Source organism: Molothrus ater, chromosome 19, assembly GCF_012460135.2.
Source record: "Molothrus ater isolate BHLD 08-10-18 breed brown headed cowbird chromosome 19, BPBGC_Mater_1.1, whole genome shotgun sequence".
Classification (NCBI taxonomy): Eukaryota; Metazoa; Chordata; class Aves; order Passeriformes; family Icteridae; genus Molothrus; species Molothrus ater.
This window is the reverse complement of record NC_050496.2, coordinates 9,313,835-9,333,826: the sequence shown is the minus strand read 5'-3', so window position 1 is coordinate 9,333,826 and position 19,992 is coordinate 9,313,835. Positions and strand designations below refer to the sequence as shown.

General features: G+C 44.6%; 2 protein-coding genes across 3 annotated transcripts in view; one reads left to right on the top strand and one right to left on the bottom strand.

Moving 5' to 3' along the window:
* Nucleotides 1–1,899: 1,899 nt before the first annotated feature.
* On the bottom strand, nt 1,900–10,461 carry PSMD12 (proteasome 26S subunit, non-ATPase 12). 2 transcript variants are annotated; one of them, XM_036394405.2, is made up of 11 exons: nt 10,297–10,458; nt 8,259–8,318; nt 7,924–8,052; nt 6,755–6,862; nt 5,891–5,995; nt 5,303–5,452; nt 4,998–5,132; nt 4,347–4,459; nt 3,813–3,987; nt 3,222–3,299; nt 1,900–2,348 (listed from the first exon to the last, which is right to left on the bottom strand). In XM_036394405.2, exons 1-11 carry the CDS (start codon nt 10,402–10,404, stop codon nt 2,139–2,141), a joined length of 1,371 nt encoding a protein of 456 aa, XP_036250298.1. In that variant the 5' UTR covers nt 10,405–10,458; the 3' UTR covers nt 1,900–2,138. The 2 variants fall into 2 exon arrangements, with proteins under 2 accessions (XP_036250298.1, XP_054372820.1); XM_054516845.1 differs by lacking the exon at nt 1,900–2,348 and having other exon boundaries at nt 3,260–3,354; nt 10,297–10,461.
* Nucleotides 10,462–15,905: 5,444 nt separating this feature from the next.
* Nucleotides 15,906–19,992, top strand: part of PITPNC1 (phosphatidylinositol transfer protein cytoplasmic 1) — a 74,619-nt gene continuing 70,532 nt past the window's right edge. Inside the window, exon 1 of the mRNA XM_036394414.2 lies at nt 15,906–16,004. Coding sequence (XP_036250307.1) covers nt 15,930–16,004 — 75 coding nt within the window. The 5' untranslated portion in view covers nt 15,906–15,929. The remainder of the gene's footprint in view (nt 16,005–19,992) is intronic.

Here is a 19,992-nt window from a genome sequence, read left to right as displayed (position 1 = left end):
TAATTCTAGAGTTTTGTTTCAAAACTTGTATACTTCTATTTTAACTTGGTGATGTATGGGGAGTGAAACCCTGAGTGATTCTTGCTTCTGGCAACAAGAACTCAGAGCAGAGCAGAGGTCTCACCCCGAGGACAGGGAGGGAGTCTGCCTTGGGCACTGTGTTCCAAACCCAGACTAAGGTGTTCCAACTGCAAACAAAAATCTCTTTCAGATCCAAAGGCTTGATCATTGTGGATCTTTGGCACAAATACAGACCATAGAAGTGAACCTTTGTAATCTTTCTGTACTGACTTTTAAGGAGATACCTGAGCTGCTGAAAGATAAGAGTTCTTCCATGTTCTTTCTAATGCTGACAGCAAAAGGTGGTTGTGAGGGGAGAGAAATCAATTCCCCTCTCCAACAAACTCGTGCTCTAAATGCAGCCAAAGGCAGCAGAGAGGGACAGAGCCTGGACAGAGAGGGAGGAGAATCTGCAAGAAATCCAGAAAGAAGAGCCAGGGAACCACTGAAACATTCCATTCTGGGATAAAAAGGAAAAGAGGGCTGGCTGGGAAAATGGGTCCAACATATCTGGTAGAAGCATCAGAGGTTTACATGCTTGGGGTTGAAAACTCCAGACCAGACTTCAACTGGAAGGAAAATGTTTATGATAAGAACAGGGAGAGGCAAGTTCCCACTTCCCCTGATGACCCACTGCTTCCCTCTCTGATAGCTCTTGCCTCACTTTCCAGATGATATATTGTTTTCTAAGCTATTTGCCCATTGTTCTGACAGCAGCCAGTTTTGCTCATGCTACTGAAACCTCCCAATGGCCAGAACATCCCATGCTCACAAATTGTCATGACAAAATTTTAAACAACTTGTACAGCTGGGATTATGATACAGCTTAGGAAGTTAGATGGTAAACATTCTGTGCATTCTGAATCCTGCTCCTCTTCCTTCCCTTACTGATAGTTCAGCTGCCTTTTTGTTGTTCAAATGCAGTGAGCTGGATTGGAAAGGCTTTGAAAGTTAAGAGCCTTCCAAATTACACTCCCAAACTTCCCATCAGCCATGTCCAAAGTCAGCATTTCAAATGCAAATCACTGTTTACAAGCTTCGATCTTTTCCTGTCCCTTCAGACTTCCCTCACTCAAAATCCCTGTCTGGAGCCTCCCAATTTCTGTGTATTCACATGGAAAGAGCATTAGGCTGAATGAAGCTCAGTGTGCTTGTAAGAAAATGGGATTTATGTATGTCTCAATACATCATTTACAATAGTAGTCTCTACTTAATTAATTATGAACTGAATGGTTATGGCTAGCATGAAAAATCATTCTGAACCAGAGCAAATTCAATAGAAGCTCCATTGATTCTTACTACACTACTTGTTCTACTATTTTACTTCCTTAAAAAAAACAAACCAGGGCTAAAAGTCCACAGCTTCCCTCCATTACAAGGAGGGTAAAGTCAATAACAGAACATTATCTGCTCAGAATTAACACATTCATGATGAGAAGCAGCAGCTTCCAGGTACCAGCTTAGATAACTGACTGCCATTGTAGCCCTTACAACCAAGCAGGCAAAATTAGTGACTTGCAGCAAGCAGACAAAGGTTTAGGTACTTACTCATGTATTGATTGCTCTGGCAGTTCACAATTATCAATAAATTCTAACTGTAGCACCAAATAATAAGAAATAGCATTATTCTTAAGCATAAACATGATTTTGTTCAAAGAGTATCTCAAAACAACGTTACATTATCATTTTAAGTTACCTCTTTGTAAAACCCTAGGATTTTATTATTTACAGTATATCCTGTCAATCACAGCCTCAAAAATAGTCCTGTAATGAAATAACCACAGAATTATATGTTAGACCGATAAGGGTTCACATTGAAAAAAAGAAATCACAAGACTATTATTATACAGGCAATACAGTTTTATTCTGTTCTTTCACCAATTGTAGCAAAAACATTTAACAACTGAATGAATAATCAAGGGAACTTAATTGTCAACAGGAATTTCAGAATTATGTTCTAAATTTTAGACCAGGAAGGCTTGACAGGGAGAAAACAAACCATATACACACTTGTAATAATAGTCTCTATTATGAAGATTTAATGCCTTCTTTAAAAGCACTGAGATTATTGAGGCACCTTACTGCAGGTTATGGATCATCTCTTCTTTGGCAATGAGATGTGTGGTTTTGTTAACTAGGGCCATGAGGGAGTTGAGCTTGTGAGACCAGTCATTGAGGATATTGTTTGGGTCCTTAGGCCTCTGGAAATTGATAATTCCTGCCAGCCTGTCTACTTTAGCAAAGATGGTTTTATTAACTACTAGGTTAGACAAGAACTCCTCCGATTCCTGCAAAGACAAACAGCACTGAGTCAAGAAAACAGCATTTTTACAAACCACCAGAATTCCTCCCAAACAGCATGAAAGCACCAGGAACAAGATTTTCTTTACACACAAGTACAGCTGTAACAATTTTGTACTTAAAAAATGCAGGATACTTTAATATTACACATGCTGGCAATGCAAGGTACTAGCACACGGTATTAAAAAAAACAAAACTTTTTGTTTTCTAGTGACCTATATCTGATTATCTTTCATAAAATTAAAGTTTAATATACAACCCCAACAGACTTTTACACTTTAGAGTACTTGGCTACACAGATACCAGAACAAGTCATGTGGCAAGCAAGGCTTGGGAAAACCCCAGTGAATTACTGACCACTGTCAAAAAGGGTTTTTCCTGAGTTTGTGGAAAAAGCAGATTCCATGAAAAGGGTAAAGCTTTTCATTTGCACTCCAAATACCAGGAAGTGTCATTCTGCTTGGAAAGCTCTTGAAAACACAAAGGGGGATGGCAGGAAGACCCCTCCACCCCATGTTCCCAAAGTGCCAGCACCCATGAACAGGGCCATGCACAGGTGAAGGACCCTCTCCCCAGCTGGTTTTCACCCCTCATTGACAAGAACCTCTTCCCACTGAAACACCAGACAAGAAGCTCCAGCATTTACACGAGGCCTTGAACATCAATGAACTTCTAAGAGCAGCTTTTGCCTCATGGGCATGTGCATCATGAAACTGAGTTTGAGGTTTAATGAATAGTTTTCTAACTCCCATAAAGGCAGAAAATTAAATCAAAGAAGAACATTACTCTGCTGACTAATCACATCTCTGCCACAAACACACCCCCCCTTATGAAAGAAGGATAAGCCAAGCAAGACTTACATCAACAGACAGATCCAGGAGTTGTGCCATTCTCTTCATTGTAATTCTGGTATAATACTTAGCCATTATTCTAATATTCTGGAATAAAAGTGTTCAGAGTAGAGGGTTATGTGCAAAAAATAATTGAAGCAGGCTGCAAAAATATAAAAGTCCATGTTAAAAGGAGATTAGGAACTGTAGTGCTCTAATGGCAGTCCAGCATGGGGGACATGAGGGATTGTGAACAAACAGCTCTTTTGCTGGTGGAAGGCATAAAAGTCTCTACATGATAAATTATTAAGAAAAGAAATCAACCAATTATGAATTTAATACAAAGCAAGACTTTCAGATTTCTGCTTTATTGAAACATGAATGCTAAATCTCATTTGAGTGTAATATGCTCTTTTTGGTGGCAACTATGCCAAATATAAACACACAATAAAGATAAGCAAGCAAATCAAATCTTGAAATGCAACAGAAAAGAAAAGAGACCTCACCTGCTGCTTTATTAGCTACTTTTTGTCTTCTTTGTGATTAAAATACAGCAAGCAGAAAGGATTTTTAGCTGAGGCATTGAGTAAACAGCTGATGGTCACAGACACTGATACTTACATGTTCCACAACTCTGTTCTTTAAATCTTTCCATCTCTTTTCACCTTCCTCTGTACAGCCAAAAACATCTGTTGCAGGACTGTCAAGGGATCCTTCTCTCAACTCCTTCCCATATTCTTCAACTAGGGCACTCCACCTCATCAGCTCCATGGTGGTAAATAGTTTTAGGAGGTCTCTAAATGGTTTAGTACAGTTGGATTACAATCCTGTATTAGTAAGGCCTGGTTCATACTTAAAATAGATCAAAGGCATAATTTTAAATGCTTTATACTTATTACCATAAATAACAGGGGCAGCTAAAATCAGACTATTTCTAAGAAAGATCTTTCTCTTACAAGAGAAAGAACATTTATTTTTACACACATTTAGTTAGATTTATTTTCACATAGAACAACCATGACATTTTTGCAGTATTCCTAATGCAGCATTAAATTCAGAGTTGCTTACAGCAGACTCAGCATAAAGAGATTTATTTGCACTGTTAGGGAGAGACACTTTTTAATCTAAGAATTGGTTATTAGAAAGGATACTTACTTATACTTGGGGATTTCTTCTAGCTTTTTGTCACTACTAATTCTGTGCACCAAATCAGACTGTTCATTGTCATAAGGTGAAAGAATAACATAAAGAACAACGCTCTTCAGTGCCTGTTCAAGAGCAAAGAGTGTGGGTTTTTTCCCATAATTAAACAGAGAAACTGAAAAAACTGATACAGAGCTTAGAGTTTAATATATAGAAGATTTAAGCTCAGTGTATTAAAAAATTAGGATGAAACTGATGTTATCTTTCAGAAATGAACTGTGATACAATTGACACAGGTTAACTAAAATTCTAGTATTTCAAATAAATACATGAAGAAAAAAAACTTTTCAAACATGAAAGACATCTGTACTGCACACACAACAGCACCAATGAGACCACGCTTGCACAGCTGTTTGTAATCTCTACACTTGTATGAAACAGTTCAGACATTGTCAATCTCAAAGGTAATAAAATGAAGATGTTGATTAGAAACATTCTTTTGAAATCAACTCGATCATCTGTTTTCAACTAACCAATTTGTTAATACAACCATTTAAATAAAAACAGATTGATGAGCTATTTCATCCTCTGTACACTGATGTGCTAAGAAATGGGTATTTGTCACATGGAAATACAGTGATTTTGTAGGGAAAGTTTTTTTACCTGTTGCCACTTTTCACTTTCAGCCTGGATACAGGGAGTGTCATAAATGGCTCTGTAGTGCTTACAGATGGAGAGGTAGGAGCCTTCATGTTGATCCAGCTGGATCATTAAGTTGTAGTATTTCAACTTTAGTTTCTGAAACAGTATCAAAAAGTCAATTAACACAGCTCCATGGCATGTAAATGAAATTCAGCTGAACCCCAGAAAACAAAAGGATTTAAACAAATACACTTGGACCTGAAGAGAAGCAATTCAGATTTGGGTGGGGAGAGGGAGAAAAAGTGAGAAATCCTCCAATTACTTACTTCTGTGTTTTCTTCTTGAAAAAATTTTGTATTAATTTTTTTGCTGATAATTTGAGTCCGAATATAGTCCTTTACAGCTAGACAGAGTCTCATCTGCTCCAAGATAAATTCTACACGTTCTTTCTTTTCCATTGAACCGTAGGTTTCCACCTGGAATGAAATTATAACGACTTAATATTGTCAAAGCCAAATCAAGTGAAGGTTTAACTGTGCCAGAATAGTGGGAGGCTGTCTGGAGGGGAGCACACCAAAACAAAACAACAGAAGAAAAGCTACTACAGAGCAAGTGAAAATTGAATAAAGGTTATTCCATTTTAATTAATGCCCCCATTTACACCAAAGAATCCACCAACACTAAACTCAATGCACTAAGCAGAGAATTGAAATCCACTTTCCAAGTGGAAGATATTCTATGTAACCCAACCATGAGATTAAGAAAAGCAGTTAAAAGCTGAACTGCACTTTCACTAATAACAGTTCATCTCATTCCAGGCATTTCTGCAAGCATCCTGATTCACTTTCTAACAATCTGAGAACAGTCAGAATTAATTGCTATTGCTGATGCAATTCTGAGCTCTGAGGTGTTACCTGCAGCTCCTGCAGAATGGAGGCAGCCTCTTTCACCTCCCCATTCTGCTCCTTTATGGTTGCAAGTGTCTTTGTCAGGCGAGCGCGTTCAATTTCCACGTATATCTGAGGGCACAAGGAAGAGTTCAAACACTGGAATTCTCTAAAGAGGAGGGCAAGCTCTGAGACTGCAACCCCACTGGGAAATACACCTGATGCTGTCATCATACAACCACTTCATTTGTTGTGTATCCATCCACTACACTGGCACTGTCCACAATATACACTGATGAAATACAATGGATAACTGACACACAAACTTTTTTGGCCCAAATTAATCTAAAAATTAATGTCTACACTGACCCATCACTGCTTCAGCAAACACAAGGGGTATGCACTGTGAATATAGTATTGCATATTTTGTGTGCTAGAAAATATCAAAAGATCTGGGAAGTTAGACTTTAATGGTTAATGTGTACTAAGCACTATCCTTTGAATTATTTCACTTACTCCTAACCAGCCATTAATCAACAAGACTTGATCATTAACCATTTAGACTAACAGACAGAACTCATAAAATTGACACAAATTTGCCTAATTCAGAATTCTTTCTTTTCTTAAAGCATAAGGAAGGCAATAATTAATTAATAACACAACCAGATACCTACATCATAGGAACATGACCAGTGTTTCAGCATATGATTTAAATATGGAAAATATCTGCAGTCTTTTGGAAGGAAATAAACTACTTGGCTTCTCAGAGTAATTTAAAAATTAATATTACTTGCACAAGATTAAAAAATAATACTAAGAAACTACATTTTTAAAGAAGGCAAACATGTTTATTCTACCTTTTAGACACTGAGTCTTAAAACAAAACCTTACTTTTCCTTCTGTGACCATCCGCAACGTGTCGATTAAGCGCAGTTTGACCGGTAAGTCTGTGATTTCTTCAACGTAAGTGCAGCACTGCTGGACCATTTTAGCAACTGCCTGGTATGAAAACAGAGGGGAAAAACATCTGTGCTTTCAGATTTGTCTAATGAAGTCAAGCTGTAACACTCAGAGTAAGTCATAAATAGTTTCACATCACACTGAAGAGACTCATTTCAGTGAACAGCACACAAGACACATCTCCTCTCTTGGATTCATCAAGATGTGTACAATGATACCACAGACTGATGCTACAAGGCAAAGGTGATGCTGTTTTGTCATTAATTTAATCTCATTTTTTCCAATCTTGAAAATAATCCATGCCATGCAATTCTGTCCTAAAAAGTAACTCCTGTTCTGCCAAATCCACAGGACTCACACGGACTGGCAGAACTTCACTGCTTGCCCTAAGACTGCACGGCTGGAGAGACCTGGACCTTCTCTTAACTGTGTGCTCCACCCTCTCTCCCTGCAACAGCTGTAGATTCCTCAGGAAAAGAAGGAAGAGGGAGGATTTCTTCCTTCAGCAGCAAGCACAGGTATGGGAATGTGCACTTCCAGTAACAATGCTGGAAAAGCTGGTAAAATTATTATTAAAATACCTACTTCTAAAAAACCCCCAGAATTAAACTTCTAGAAATGTCTTCCTCAAGAAGTTCCTCAAAATTCAGCTGGAATGATCCATGCTTTAGCTACAGTCTGTGCAAACTAAACTGTACTCCTACTTTTACACACACTAGTGAAGATCCTGCACACTGAATGACAGGTAACCTTTTCCTTCCTAAAGCAACGATGCCATTAAAATTACCTGTTGTTCAAACTGAACACACAGAGTGCAATAAACTTCACACTGCCTTAAATGCAAGTGCTTTATGCAAAGTATGCCAGTTTCAAAAGCAAGCATGCAAAGCACACATTTCATATGAGCACAACAAAATGCAGTAACTCTGTTTAATATACATCTGAACATGAATAAGGAATATGTCTACAATACACACTGAGGAGAGTGCAAAAATGAACCACCATCTTTACACAGAAATCCCTACACACATGAGGAAACCAGAGACATAATACAGCTCCAAAATACAGTTTCACTTTTTGTTTCAAACAATTAAATTCACCTGTTTTAACTGACTTCTTCTCTTCGATAGAAGAATAATATTTTCATTAAGAGCATCCCAGTCTTTAGCTTCATAACACATTTTCACTATGGCAACTAAGATTCGGGATGTGGAGACCATGTCAGAAGCCTGGAACAAACCAAGAGCGTGTTAGAGACAGGATCAACAACTGCAGCCTTCCAGCACAAAGGGCAAAAACCATGGTGGCTGCTCTCACTAATTTGTTTTTTAGAGAAAAGAAGGACTGATACTCCAAGGATACTCCAAGTCCCTTGACTTTAACCCAGTGGAATGTGAGGTGTGTACACATCCCAGCATCCCCGTACCCTCCTCACCGTGCGGGTTTGTTTTTCCAGGGAGAGAAGGTTTTCAATGACTTCTTGCAATCTTCCTTCCTAATAAGACAGGCAAACAATTATCTCAGTGAGTTCAGAACATAATTCAGTTTAAACTGAGAGTAAATAAATAAAAATAAAGACAGCCTGTACACTACTTTTTCCCTTAAAAAATGCATGCATAGCACTCACTTTAAATACACAGTTCTACACAGAGATAAAACTGGACAGGTACCAGTTTCATTTTCACATAACACATGCTCTAAGTTGTCTGCCTCGGGAGAGAAACCTGGCAAGTTTCAGACAGGTTTGGTGAGCTCACATTCACTGAGCTGCATGGAAAACTCATTTCTTCTCTGGCCAAAACAGAGTTTTCAGTGAGATCAGATATGCAATTAAATACCTTGGCAAAAAAAAAATCTTCTCCGATTACTTTCACCCATATTCATATCTTAATTACAGTGTATTACACAAAGCATTAATTACAAGCTTTACAGGCTAAGCATGGAATTCTAATAGTTCTGGTTTTGGAGAAGTTTTGAGAACTGCATTTGCCTTTGTTTGGAGGAGTGTAAGATACTACAATGTACTTTTAGTCCTAAGTCACAAATTCTAGCAAAAATCTAGTTTAAAAAAAAAGTTAATATGGGTGAGTTTGTAACAGCCCATGGCAATGGTGGGGCTGCAAAAAAAAACTTAGAAACTAGAAACAAAAAATGGTTAGAAAATTAGTAACAAACCAAAGAAAATGAAAGTTGTTTCTAAAACATCCCAGCTGAAATATTTTACACTACATACAATGGTTTGTCAAGGATGTGCTCTTACTGCCACAGTTTATATGTTTTGCACATGAAACATGGCCATGGTGTCCATTCCTTTGCAGAGCTGTGCCTGTGGGATGAAATCCCTGTGCCTGCTCTCCATATAATAATCTTAAAATAATCTAAGATGTCATTTATTTATCTTAAGGCTATTGCCTTCAGAACTGTACAACCTGTGTGTCTTTCACAATGAGACACGTGGATCAATCAGAGCATTTGCAGCGTGTCAAGTGTCGGATGCCATCCTACTGGGCCAACAAACGACAGCAACAACAGGGAACCTGCGGCTGCCTCACCCAGGGAAGAGTTCGAGGTCCATCTGGACTAGTGGAAGGTGTCCCTGCCCACGGCAGTGGGTGGAATGAGATGAGATTAAGGCCTCTTCCAACCCAAACCTTTCTGGGATTCTATGGTTCTGTCTTTTCTGAGATCTGAGCTGCACAAGAATCTCCAGGCCACAAAACTTTTCTAGAGAACACCGATGCTGCATCACTATGAAGCCCGTGGAACACACCCTGCGGTCACCCAGGGCGTGCTCACAGCGTTGTTTACTGAGCCCAAGGAGGCAGAGACGGCCCCAGAGCCCGTCCTGGCTCTGTGCCTCCATTCCAGCTCCCCGGGGCTCGCAAGTAACCAAGTTTAGGGATGCCCAGCGCTGCTTGTCCAACCTGACCCGGGACCTGTTACACCAAGGCAGCTCTGCCGCACAGAGCCCCGGGATAACCAAGCAATTCCGGGGAAGAGCCACGGCCCTTGCGGTGGAGTGGGGCCCTCTGGTCTCCTCACCCGCGAGGCTGCGCCCCGAAACCTCGTCCTGTCTCAAAATCACAGAAGAGGCTGAATTGGACGGAACCCAAAGGATCATCGAGTCCCTCTCTTGGCCTTGGTTCTGCACAGGACATCCCAGAGAATCCATGTATCTGAGAGTGCTGTCCACACATCCCATAAGCTCTGGCAGCGTTGGGGCCGTGACCATTGCCTTGGAGAGCACTTTCAGTGCTCGGCCACCAACCTCCCTCCTGCTCACCCTTCCACAGAGCCCTGAAACGGCGGAGCCGTTCACTCCTTCCCCTCCTCAGCACGGCACGGAGAGGCCGCGACCGGACCCGCATCGTGGGACAAGATGCGGCCGCGGCTCGCTCCGCGCCGCCTCCACGCGCGGCCTAGCGCGCCATGACTCAGCCCGTCCGCCCCGCCAGGCTTCTCTCCCGCCTCACCTGCGCCAGCCGCTCGCACTCGGGCAACCTCTGGTCCACGGTCGCGCTGTAATCCACCTCCATTTTGACGATGCGGCCATCGGCCCGCTCCGCGCCGCCGTCCGCCATGTCCGCCCGTTCCGCCGCCTCAGCGCTCACCGGAACCGGCCGGGCCCGCGCGCAGGCGCGCCGGGGGCAGGCCCGCCGAAGGGCCCCGCGCCGCGGCAAGCAGGCACTGCCGTGGGCACCCCCGGCCGCCTCAGGACCCGCAGGGGGGAGGTGCCACCTCTGAGGGGTCCCCGCCGCTCACGGCCCCTCCGAGGGGAGCGGGTCGCGATCAACCCTTCTGAGGGGATGTGACCCTCAACTCTCTCCTCTGAGGGCATCTGCCCTTCAAGCCTCTCCTCTGAGGGCATCTGCCCTTCAACCTTCTCCTCTGAGGGGATCTGCACCTCAGCCCTCTCCTCTGAGGGCATCTGCCCTTCAAGCCTCTCCTCTGAGGGCATCTGCCCCTCAATCCCCTCCTCAGATGTACCACTGAACCCGCTTCTCTGAGGGGGACCCGCCCCACCCACGGCCTTTCTGAGGGGACCGGGACCACGATCAAAACTGAGGGGATCTGCTCAGAAGGTGGATCCCATACCTGCTTCTCTGTGGGGTTCCCCCCTCAATCTGCCCCTCTCAGGGGGCCCGGACCGCGATGTTCCCCTCTGAATGGATCTGCCCCTCAATCTGCCCCTCTCAGGGAACCCGGACCGCGATGTTCCCCTCTGAATGGATCTGCCCCTCAATCCGCACCTCTGAGCCCCAGCCTGGCGGGGGACTCCCCGGACCCACAAAGGGCAGCTATGAGTTGGTGCCACATGTGGCAATGACATCCCCAGTGACATCCCCAGTGACATCTCCCGGAGTGCAGTCACGGCCCACAGTGTGCCCCTCAGCACGGCCACCAGGGGGACACAGCTCCCACGGGCACGGTGCTGCTCGGAGCTGGGGGTGGTGAGGCAGGAGGATGGTGGGTTTGTGTTCTCCTACATTTGGGGACAGACCGTGTGGACACACCTCAGGTGTGGCCACAGTGGAGCACTCTCACCTTTTGGATTTCACTGCATCTCATTCCAGCCTTAAGTCTTTTAATGATCTAGCCTTGCTGGAGAGGTGGAGGAAAGGTAGGACACACCATGGGTTTTAAGGGCACAAGGATCCTGATCTAGGCAGTGTTGTACCATCAATGTGTTTGAAAAGTTGTGAGATGTTGGTGCAACACCTTGCGTGCAGATTGCCATCATCTCTCAGCACAATTTCATACACTACAGAAGTTTCATTCTCTGGGGAAAACCAGAAAAACTCCCTTTTGTGTGCAAGCAAACACCTCAAATACTTAGGGAACACCCTGAATCAGAATCACAGAATGGTTTAGGTTGGAAGGGACTTTAGGATCACCTAGTTCCAACCACTGGTTGGAATGGTATTTGGTATTTGGTATTTGGGTGGTATTTAGGATTTCCAGAAAGAAGAAGTTACCACAAAATTACATTTTGTGCTGTGTTGCTTTCAGATCATACTGTACACAGACCAACATGTTAACGTGGCAAAGGGGTATTTGAGATAACTGGTTTAAATCTTTTGTTGACAGAATTAAGACTGAGTTCCTACATCTGATGCACTGGTGTAAATTCAGAGTAATTCAATTAAGAGAATACAGAGCTCCAATACTGTATATTTGCAACTGTGTCTGATGCATGCCTTGCAATTAGCACAGCACAGACCATGAGCTTTGAATCACTTTCTGTTTGATCACAAACTTGATTTGAAAACTCTGCCAACAGAATTTATCCATTATCCTTAATCATTTTTACTTCATTTCAGTTGACTAAGGTACTGAAAATACATGCATGTATCACACAGAGTGTATCAGTTGTTCTTCCCTAACTCTGGCCATTTACAAATTTTTACAGAGCTTTTATTTTTACAATCTCATTCTTTTAGCTCATGGTAATATTAGTATATTTTAACAGGTGATGGATTGGGAGTGATGGCTTCCAGGGAGGTTAAAAGTCACATGCTAATCTAATTGAACATAGTCCCATACACAGTAATTTGGTGCAGACAAGTTAGTGAAGAGGAAGGAAATAAATGCCTTTTGCGATTGCTGGGTTTTTTTACCTGCATGGGTATGCTAGGAAAGAAGGAGGCAGCTGTTGCCTCCAATACAGAATCCCTGAGTGGCTAAAAACGAAACTAAATTCTTATTCAAAAGTCCTTAGTGAAACACCCAAACAGCTTGGCTCTAACTGTCTCTTACTCTGAAGTGACACTTTGCTGACACAAGTCCATCTGGAGTTCATACTCAGCATAATTTAACATATGGGCTTTTTCCCCCCCAGGTCAGAAATGAACAATAAGTGAAAAATGTCTCATTTTCACAACAGAGCATCGAGAGCATGTTGCAGAGGTAAGACTAAAAATTTCTGCCAATTCATGGGAATCAAAACCCAAAACTGAGGCAGGAATGCTTGGCAGGCACTCCTGGCTTGTGGGAGCTGGAAGTTTTGTGTCTCAGCATGTCCCCTGGGAAGCATTTGGGGAGTGTGCTTTGGAAAGAGTCAGGGCACTCCCAGCAGGGAGTTGTAAGGGATATCCTTGGGGTCACTGCTTTCCCCAAGACTGAAGAATGTTTGCTGCAGGTATTGGAATTAGTCTTGGTTTCCATTTTGAGCACATTCTGCATTTGACACGCTGCTTTCTGCAATCTTTGTGAATGTACACAGGGCTGTAAGGTTTGCTTTATGCTGAAATCCTATGTGATAGGTGATAAACTAGTTCAAGTCTTTCTCCTGGTTTTATTGAAAGCAGTGTCCTTGCCTATAGCTGGGTAGCATCAAGGCCCCATGCCAAGTTCAGGTTCTTTTACAATGTGTTTCAGCAGAAACCAGAAATATTGTTCTCAGTGGAAGAAACCACTAAAAAAGCACTTAAAACTGAAGAATGCTTTAGATCTGAATTAGGATTGCCTCTCATCTGTGGGTAATACCACAGAATCACAGAACCACCATGGATGAAAAGACTTTTAAGATCAAGTCCAACTTGTCAGCCCAGCACCACCACCATGTTCATCACTAAACTGTGTCCCCAGGCCACATCCAAACAACTTTTTTGGACACTTCTGGGGATGGTGACTCTACCACCTCCCTAGACAACCTGTTCCAATGCTTCACAAGCCTGTGAAGAAATTTTTCCAATATCCAATCTAAACGTCCCTGGCATTGCTTGAGGCCATTTCCTCTCCTCACTTGTTCCCTGGGAGAAGAGCTCGAATCCCCCACCCCCCAACTGGCCCCTTCTGCCAGGGAGAGCCAGAAGGTTCCTCCTGAGCCTCTTTCTCCAGGCTCCAGCTGCCTCAGCCATCCCTGGTGCTCCAGGCTTCCCCAGCTCCATTCCCTTGTCTGGACACGCTCCAGCATCTCAATGTCCTTCCTGCAGTGAGATATCACAAGGTATTGCCTTGGTTTTGCTATTTTGCTTGGAATTCCAGGAACAAGCAGTACCAATATTATGAATTACAGCCACAGTTTCCATATTTATAAATGGCTGTGTCAGATTTGAGACAGAAGTCTCATTAAACACATTGTTCATACCTCAGTTGAAAATCCAGACTGTTAATAGAGCTCTCCGATTTTTTATTTCTTTGTGTAGGTGTTTGCACTTCCCCGGGAAGGCAGGGATGTGAAATATTGTGCCATTATTGCAAGGGGCTGGCAAACAGACATTGCTGGCTCCAGGAGATGGCACTGTGTCCTCTGGGCTGAGAATTATACCCACAGCTCTGAAATGTACATCCAGAACCAATGAAATTCTGAGGGGCTTTTGCTCTTTCATGTTATGAAACACACATTTCATTGTAGACCTAAATTCCTCCTTAACTGTCCTAAATACAGTATTTCATCGCTTTTATTTTTTGCAGATAACTGGTGTGTAAGTGCAGATGTATATTTTACCATTATCTGTGCAGTGTCTTGTGCTTTGCTCTTACAGTGCTTCTCTGCAATCCAGTGAGTGGCTTTATAGCCACTGGGAGAACAGGAGAAACAGCAGGATGAGCATTCTCAACATGAAATGCTAAGGTTGTATAACAGTTCGGGGTTCCCAGGTACTTTCAGAATTGGGTTCCTGTGCATTTCAAGTTGTAACTTAATGATGGGTAAATTTCTCAGAAAAACACAACCCCCAAGCATATTAAAAAACTATTTCACTAACAAATTCCTCATTAAAGGAGGGGGGGGAGAGCTCCTAAAACGGTTCTGGCTTTATAGTTTAGCTAGGAGGGAGGCGTTTTTTCACTGAACTTTCTGCGTGTCATTTGTAAGTTAAAAAACTATATGAAAAAAAGGGTTTATTTGTGCTGCAAAATGCGCTGGCTGATAGCGGAGGCTTGACCAGAAGGGAAATGGGTGAGGCCTCCACATCCTGTGTATGTCCACACCGAGCCCACGCTGTCCTTTCCTTTCCTTTTGCACCCGAGGCTCACGGGCTCGCCGCTCCTGCACCGGGGTGTAAATGCTCTGCAAGGTGCCTTGTCACGCGTAGTGAATAAACTTCCAAAACCCGAGAAGTCTTCACGGCACAATTAACTGAAATCGCGAATTCTTGGTGCTCAGCGCTGCCGGTGTCCCCTTGCCGGGAGGCGCCTGCGGGCGCTGCCCGGAGCCCCGCGGCCCGGCCCCGTTGAAGCCGCCCGAGCGGCGGCGGCCGCTGCCCCCCCGCCGGCCCCCTCCCTCCTTCCTGCCGCCCCGCTGATGTCAGCCGAGCCCCGCCGGGGCCGCCGCCGCTGCAGCCGCTCCGCGCCCGCCCGGGAGCACCCCCGGCCGCGGCTGCGCCGGGGAACCCGCGGCCGCCCGCCCGCCTGAGCGCCGCGCTGCCCCCCCGTGCCCTCCCCCGAGCCCAGCGGGAGCCGCGGCGGCCGCAGCCGCGTTGCGGCGGGGAGGTGGGAGCCGCGTTTGGCAGCCGGGGAAGGCGACGTTATAAAAAGCCTTTGTCTTGGGAATCAGCATCGCATCTCTCCTGCCGCCCGACGTGCTGACGGCGGGGGCGAAAGCCACATTTTCGGCTCGTTTGTTCTTTTCGCCGCCCCAGGCATGTCTTGACACAGCCGCGAGAGAGCTCGGCGTTTCCATGCACTTCCGACGGATGTCTTCGGCTGGGGCGAGAGCGGTGGGGGTTTGAGACTTTGTAGCGTATCTCGGTGCGAGCGTCTGTGAGATTCCCATGATCGCAGTGTGAAGGAAGGAAGAACTGGGAGAAAGAAGCGGTTGTGGTGGTTTCTCTTCTTGCTGGGTCAGCCTTCCTGGATGGTTGCATTACTGTCTTGTGGACACATTGTCAAGCACGCACAGAGAAAAGAGGCTTAATTCTTTCCCCCCGTGTTTGGTTTCCGTCGTGATCTCTGTGCAGAAATCACCACTTTTCTCCCAGTTCGCCGGTCCGCACTGAGCAGCAGGAATATGCTCATGAAGGAGTACCGGATCTGTATGCCTCTGACAGTTGAAGAGGTAAGATCCGCGCTCGTACCGGAGAGGCTGCTCCTTGCCGAGCCTTTTCTCTTGCAAGGCGAATTGAGGTTATATTTGTTTTGCTGAATATGTTTTCTTCGTGTAATGAACTTAGTCGGAGATGACTGGTTAGAGAGGAATGTTTTTATTGGAAAATATAGGAATCCTGCAGGAACGAAGGTAACTTAAGTATATCAAAAGCATTGTGTCATCAAAATATTGATTATAAAGATTTTCCAACCAGACTTTTAAGAAGAATTTCATGCATATTTGCAAGGGAATGTTATGTGCTGAAATTTCTATCTGATAAAGCGTTTGTCCAAAACCCAGATTCTAATCATATTTCACCTTTACTTAAAATACCCTCACAGCTGAACATGGCCTGAAACTCCAGTACAGGTAGGGAAGAGAGGTGATCATTTATTAGTAAAACTTTTAGTCTTTAAGAAGTCATTGAAAGTCAAGCAGCTCTTTGTCAGTGTTCTGAACTCTGTGTTAGGAACATTATGTTTTTATTTATCTGCAGGCATCCCACCTGCTCACTGTTTTAATTAAGACAGTAATACCGGCACGGATACACGTGCTCCGGAGTTACTGGTGCTCATGGATTGTTTGTGGGTGCAATTAGGTGCCCAAAGGCCTGATGGCGTTTGGAAAGGAGATGGTGCTTTATGGTTTCGTGTTCTGCAAGTACAAAAACACCTCGGTGTTGTCTTATTTGGCCATTTCTGCTGCGGATTTGGCATCGCGAGGGGCAGCGAGCCCTCTCTAAGCGCGCATTTTGCGCCGAGCTGCGCGCAAAGTTCCGCTGGTCCCGCGGGCAGCGGTGGGGCCGCCAGGGGGCGCCCAGCTCCGGCCCCGCTCCGGCCCCGCTCCGACCGTGCCACGGCCCCGCTCCGGCCCCGCTCCGGCCCCGCCACGGCCCCGCTCCGGCCCCGCTCCGACCGTGCCACGGCCCCGCTCCGGCCCCGCCTCCGACCCCGCTCCGACCGTGCCACGGCCCCGCTCCGGCCCCGCTCCGACCCCGCTCCGGCCCCGCTCCGGCCCCGCCACGGCCCCGCTCCGGCCCCGCTCCGGCCCCGCCACGGCCCCGCTCCGGCCCCGCTCCGACCGTGCCACGGCCCCGCTCCGGCCCCGCTCCGACCGTGCCACGGCCCCGCTCCGGCCCCGCTCCGGCCCCGCCACGGCCCCGCTCCGACCGTGCCACGGCCCCGCCACGGCCCCGCTCCGGCCCCGCCACGGCCCCGCTCCGACCGTGCCACGGCCCCGCTCCGGCCCCGCCACGGCCCCGCTCCGACCCCGCTCCGACCGTGCCACGGCCCCGCCACGGCCCCGCTCCGGCCCTGCCGGAGGGTCCCAGCCGAGGGTCTCGGGCGGAGCGCCCCAATTCGCTCATTAACCCGCTAATTAATGTACACATTTGTTCTTTGGCTCCATCCAGGCGAGTGTTTTGCCGCACAGTTTTATTTTTTCCAGTATGTGTGCAGAAGTCCTCGCGGGTGTGAACAGAGTAGTCGTCTCAATGGGTTTTTTGTCCGTATCTTCAGATTTGGCAAATTAACAGTTCTCTAAAAGTCAGAATTGGAACTGCCAAATATTTACTTCAGGCTGCTCAGGAAATTCCTTTTGCTGGGAGCAGGAGCTAAAATCACCATATACATGAAGTTACATAGACATAGGTTTAATTCTAGCATGTTTCCATCCAAGTTATATCATATGCTGTGATATTGGATGGCATTTTTCTTTTAATACATAATTTTCTTTGTTTATTGCATTACTCTAATGTAGACAACATTTTATCCAAGCCAGTTCCTGATGTCCTTAGACTACCACACTTAGTTAATAACAGTTCATTACATCATCACAAGGGAGCAGATCTAATTTATTTTGAAACATTCTTGTTAAACAAGATTTCCAGATGCAGAAAAGTTCAAAAATCTTCCAAAACAGGAATGGTTGATTCATGATGAGGCAGAAGGCAATGGTGGATGTCATTTGTTCTCTAGAATGTTAACAGAATTAGTAAAGATACTCGATTTTGTAGTTTCTCTTATGTTGAATCATCCATTATTGAATCCAAGCACAGTAGCTGAGATGCCTGAATGAGGAACCTAGAATATGTCTAATGTTTAGGATCTATTTAATTATTATAAAATGAACCAGGACAAAACTTTAAAATCAGCAAATACCTTATTTTTCTTACAGTATTTGCACACTCAAGAGGTCTCACACTGTATTTCTCATGGTGGTTCATCTTTGTGACATTTCTTGCAATCTCAGGAAGGTGGTGTTATCTTATTTTTACCCTCAGTTGCACATTAACTACCAACACAGTGAGATTTTTTGCCATCTGCGTAGAACAAGGTGCTGCATTGTGCAGTTGTCAGGAGAACATCATGGGGCAATGCTCACCCTTCAAAAGGCAGGAGCATTTTGGTTCGAAGAGGCCCAAACTGCCTTCTGCAGGGTGCCAAGTCCCTCTGAAGTTCAGTGGGCTCAGAGGGAAAGGCAGATCCCACAGGAGCTGCCATGTCCTGCACACTCGGGATGCTGGGCTCTGGTGTGCAGTGGCACTTGGGGACCTGACCTGCATGGACACCACTGGCAGTTAAGCACCCAAGAATTTTTGAGGTTCTGTCTCAACAGTTGTGGGAAAAATGTAGTTCTTTCTTATGCAACAGCATGGTTTTCCTTTTTATGCTATTTCTCTTATGTAGACTTAATAAACTCTGGTTTTTCTGTTGTTTGGATGTTCTACCTTTCAGCCTGTGCACTTTATGCATACATCCAAAAGCACTTTCTTGAGCAGATTTCTTTTTTTTAGCACTGCCTTGCCAGTTATCCATCCACAGAAGTCTCACAACATGAATGAGAAAGAAGTATGTCCTTAATTTGTGGTGTTGTCACCAACACCAGAGTGGTCTCCATATCATTCCTGTGAAAATAATCTGGCACAGGCAGGAAGATGAAGTGTTAGCTCTGTCAGCCAAGCACCTGTATCCAACCTTCTGTAGTCAGATTTTGTGTGTAATGTGAAAAAATGTGCAGTAATGTGTTGTGTAATGTCCAGGCAAGTAACTGGAAGTCGTGACCTCGCCTGTAAATACCTGTGCAGGCAGCAGTGGAGGAGTTCGTGCTGCTCTGGCTGACTATCACCTCCTAAATTTATCTCTAGAGAAGAGTTAAAAACTGAGAGATGTCAGTGGAACAGCAGCACTGTCTCCAGGTTTCAAGAGTTCCTGGCACTGTTGTGGATAGGAAATTCCTTCATTAGCTACTGCAGATCCTGTTCCTGAGGCGTTCTTTCCTTGATGCCCTTATTAGATAAGATACCCAAATATTTATAGGAGGTTTGTTTATCTACCTGTCTGCTTGGAAGCCAAATGCTTTCTTGCAAAGAAAACATCTCCTAGGAAATGCTGTTTGCTACAGACTGAACTGTTGTGGTGCACTTTGAGCCAGGATACAGGAGCTGGAGATGAATATTTGTTCCTTGTCCATGAGCACCAGGAAAGATGGGTTGTTCCAAGAGTTCTTGCTGAGGTGCAGTGGCACCACACTACAGTTCTTATTCAAAGCTGAGCCTTCCTCAGTAAATTGAATTTTTGACAGCTGTTTAGGTCTGTTACGTGTGCATAGTCACAAGCTGCCTGGTCAGCTTTAAAATATTTTGAGAAAGGATGCACCGTGTTGACTGCTAAGCAAAATAATATCTGCTGTAAGAACTTTGCAAATAAGGTCAGGATGGGACTGTTGGTTGACAAAACCAATATGATTGCCAATGAGAAGTCACTCTACCTCATTTATGGTACTTTTGGCAAATTGAACCCATTTGTTAACATTGAGACCTTTTAAATTAGAAAAAGCCCTTTCCTTGCATTAGTACATAAAGAGAGTAAAATCTCTTCCAGCAATTCCACAGGATATGTTATCAGTCTTCATTCCAGCTGCAATTAATAAATAAGCCTGCTGCTTGGTTATTTTTCCCCTTGCATTTTCATGTGTTAGTTCATTCTTACAAATAGCTTGTTACATCATATGAGAGAATATTATAATAGGCTGCATTGTGGGTTTTAAATATCATCAGTAAAAAAAACACATTCCCAAGGAAGTGAAAAGAACACCAAGCAATTGAAAAGAGCAGAGATGCTAAAAAATTCTCAGGCTT